Raw genomic sequence first — 2,665 nt, 5'->3', positions numbered from 1 at the left:
TACCTGGGTGGGTTACGGGTTATGCTTGTATTCAAAAACTCGATAGAAGCGGAAGCGTTTGTCAGATTAAAAGAGGAACACTGGTCTATATGGTTCTCATCACTTTACCCGTGGGATGGATAATATTTACCATTTCAAAGACTTGCTTGGATTCTAATCAAAGGAGTACCCTTACAGTTCTGGGGACCACATGTTTTTAATCAAATAGGTAAGTTGGTGGGGAAGGTAATTATTCCGTCAAGTACATCCGATGAAGATATCGATCTATCAGTCAACAAGGTTGGAGTCCTGTGCAACAGAGTCGGTCGCATTAACTGTTAACTAACGTTACAGTGGGGTGATGAGCCATGTTTAATTTGGATCTCGGAGACAGATCAAACTCAGCATGAATGGATCGAAGGTAGCCCGGAAAATAGTATGTCATTGGAATGGGGGGTAAGAACTCCAAAGGACGTGCATGAGGAAGATGAAACATCATCATTGGAGAAGGAAAAGTGTACTGATAGTGGGATTAATAAAAAAATAAATAAAGGGGCATCAGTTTCGAGTAGTATGGCGGCTGATTGTGGTAGCAACATGGGGACCACATCTCTTCCCAACAATAACAATTACTCAAGAAATAACAATTTTGAGGATAATAATAATAATAGTGGGGACCCATGTGACCCCCCCCCCCCACCTGTGCTTCCCACTAAGCCCAACATTGAGCCCAACTCAGGTATGGGCCTGAACGATTTGTTTGATGAGGAGGTGATTGTGAACGATACTCCAACTGGGCCACTCGAGGATAATTCTGACCCATTGAATTTAATGGAGATTATTAATCAGTAGGCACAAAAAATAAGGAGGACATTGACTTGAATAACTCACCGAACTCCCTATTACAAAGTGTCAATAATTCTAGAAGCAATCTACAGGCCTCTCCACAACAGAAATTAGGTAAGAAAAAGAAGAAATACAATTTTCCTTCAATGAAGATGAAGGATACTCTTTGGCTGGGAAGAAACTCAGAATCATCCAAAAACAGAAGCAGGGGAACGACAAGCTGTGAAGAGGTGGGGAGTGCAGATATGGAAAATACGAATTGTCAGGCAATTGCAGAAGAGGCGGACTTGACAATAAAGGTCGGCGAGAAATTGGGATTTCGGGTTTCAGGCTGCGAAGAGAAGATCAAGAAGCAAATTAGAGGTGCACAGGTGACAAATCCTCCAAAATGAATTTCTTAACAGCAAACATAAGGGGGGCAGGTGATCCTAGCAAGGGGGAGCATGTTAGGAATCTCAAAAGAAACAACAAATTAGGCTTTATTGCTATTCAAGAAACACAAATGTCGGACTCCTCCAACATACAGGTTAGTAATTTTTGGGATAATACTCAATTTGATTTTGACTCTATCGAAGCAACAGGGAGATCTGGTCGTCTATTGAGTATATGGGATCCCAGAATTTTTACTAAAAAGCCCTCAGTTAAAAATCGATATTTCTTAGCCATTCTCAGGGAAGTGGGCAATGGAGTGGGTAATATTGCAGTGGTTAATGTTTACGCACCGCAAGATCAGAATCTAAAAAAACAGCTTTGGGAGGATTTACTGGCATTAATGAGATCTTTTTCGGGTTCATGGATCTTTCTGGGTGACTTCAACTGCGTTAGGGAACCTACAGAAAGGAAAAACTCCAGATTTAATAAAAATGAGGCAGATGATTTTAATGCCTTTATCAACGCAGAGGGTCTGGCGGAATATTCTATGATGGGTTGTACTTTCACGTATGTGACGGACGATGGACGAAAACTCAGCAAGATAGACAGAGTATTAGTCTGCCATTCGTTCTTAGCTCTGTGGCCTACGATAAAATTATGGGGATCGACCAGGCACAAATCAGATCACCGACCACTATTATTGCTTTGTTCCGATGTGAATTTTGGTAAGCCACCCTTTCGTTTTTTCAATTCTTGGTTAAAAGATGAGGGATTACATGATATTGTGAAAAAGGCATACGATGGGTTAGCTTGGTTTAACCCTCCAGATAAGTTGTTAGCAATCAAATTAAAAGCCGTCAAAGCAGCTATAAGACCGTGGTGCGACAATATCAAGAAGAGGAACTGTGGTATGCTAAAAGATCTACAAAAAAAGGTGGAGACTTTGGATTTAAAAGCTGAATCAGTTGCACTAACAGAGCAAGAGATTGAAGATAGGAATTCATGGCTGAAAATGATAAATGAGCTAGACGACAACAGAATGGAAGATCTCAAACAGAGGGCAAAGGTAAAATGGGCAGTCGACGGGGATGAAAACACGGCCTTTTTCCACGGGGTAATCAATGGTCATCGAGAAAATAATAGAATAAACGGGCTGAATTTTGAGGACGTTTGGATATCACAACCGGAGGAACTTAAGGAGAAAATTTACAAACATTACGAATCGATTTTTTTGGAACAAGAGTAAGATAGACCGAGGTTCATCAATAATGGGTTCAAAGTACTCACGTTGTCTCAATCCGCCATGTTGGTGACGAGATTCTCAAAAGAGGAAATAAAAGATGCAGTTTGGAGTTGTGGTGGTGATAAGACACCGGGTCCGGATGGTTTTACATTCATGTTTATAAAAGACTTTTGGGATATATTTGAAAATGATTTTGGGTCGGCACTTGAATACTTCTATGTACAT

The 2,665-nt window shown here is 40.7% G+C and overlaps 2 protein-coding genes across 2 annotated transcripts; both read left to right on the top strand.

Annotated features, from left to right (window-relative positions):
- The first annotated feature begins 417 nt into the window (after nucleotides 1–417).
- LOC110876322 (probable serine/threonine-protein kinase DDB_G0282963) lies at nucleotides 418–1,217 on the top strand. Its single transcript, XM_022124496.1, has 2 exons — nucleotides 418–718; nucleotides 832–1,217. The coding sequence occupies exons 1-2, from the start codon at nucleotides 418–420 to the stop codon at nucleotides 1,215–1,217; spliced, it is 687 nt and encodes a 228-aa protein (XP_021980188.1).
- LOC110876323 lies at nucleotides 1,214–2,443 on the top strand. The gene has a single exon (XM_022124497.1). The coding sequence runs from the start codon at nucleotides 1,214–1,216 to the stop codon at nucleotides 2,441–2,443; it is 1,230 nt and encodes a 409-aa protein (XP_021980189.1).
- Nucleotides 2,444–2,665: the final 222 nt, after the last annotated feature.

This window comes from Helianthus annuus, chromosome 9 (assembly GCF_002127325.2).
Source record: "Helianthus annuus cultivar XRQ/B chromosome 9, HanXRQr2.0-SUNRISE, whole genome shotgun sequence".
Taxonomy (NCBI): Eukaryota; Viridiplantae; Streptophyta; class Magnoliopsida; order Asterales; family Asteraceae; genus Helianthus; species Helianthus annuus.
Note: the sequence above shows the minus strand (reverse complement) of the source record. Positions and strands in the feature narration are given on the sequence as shown.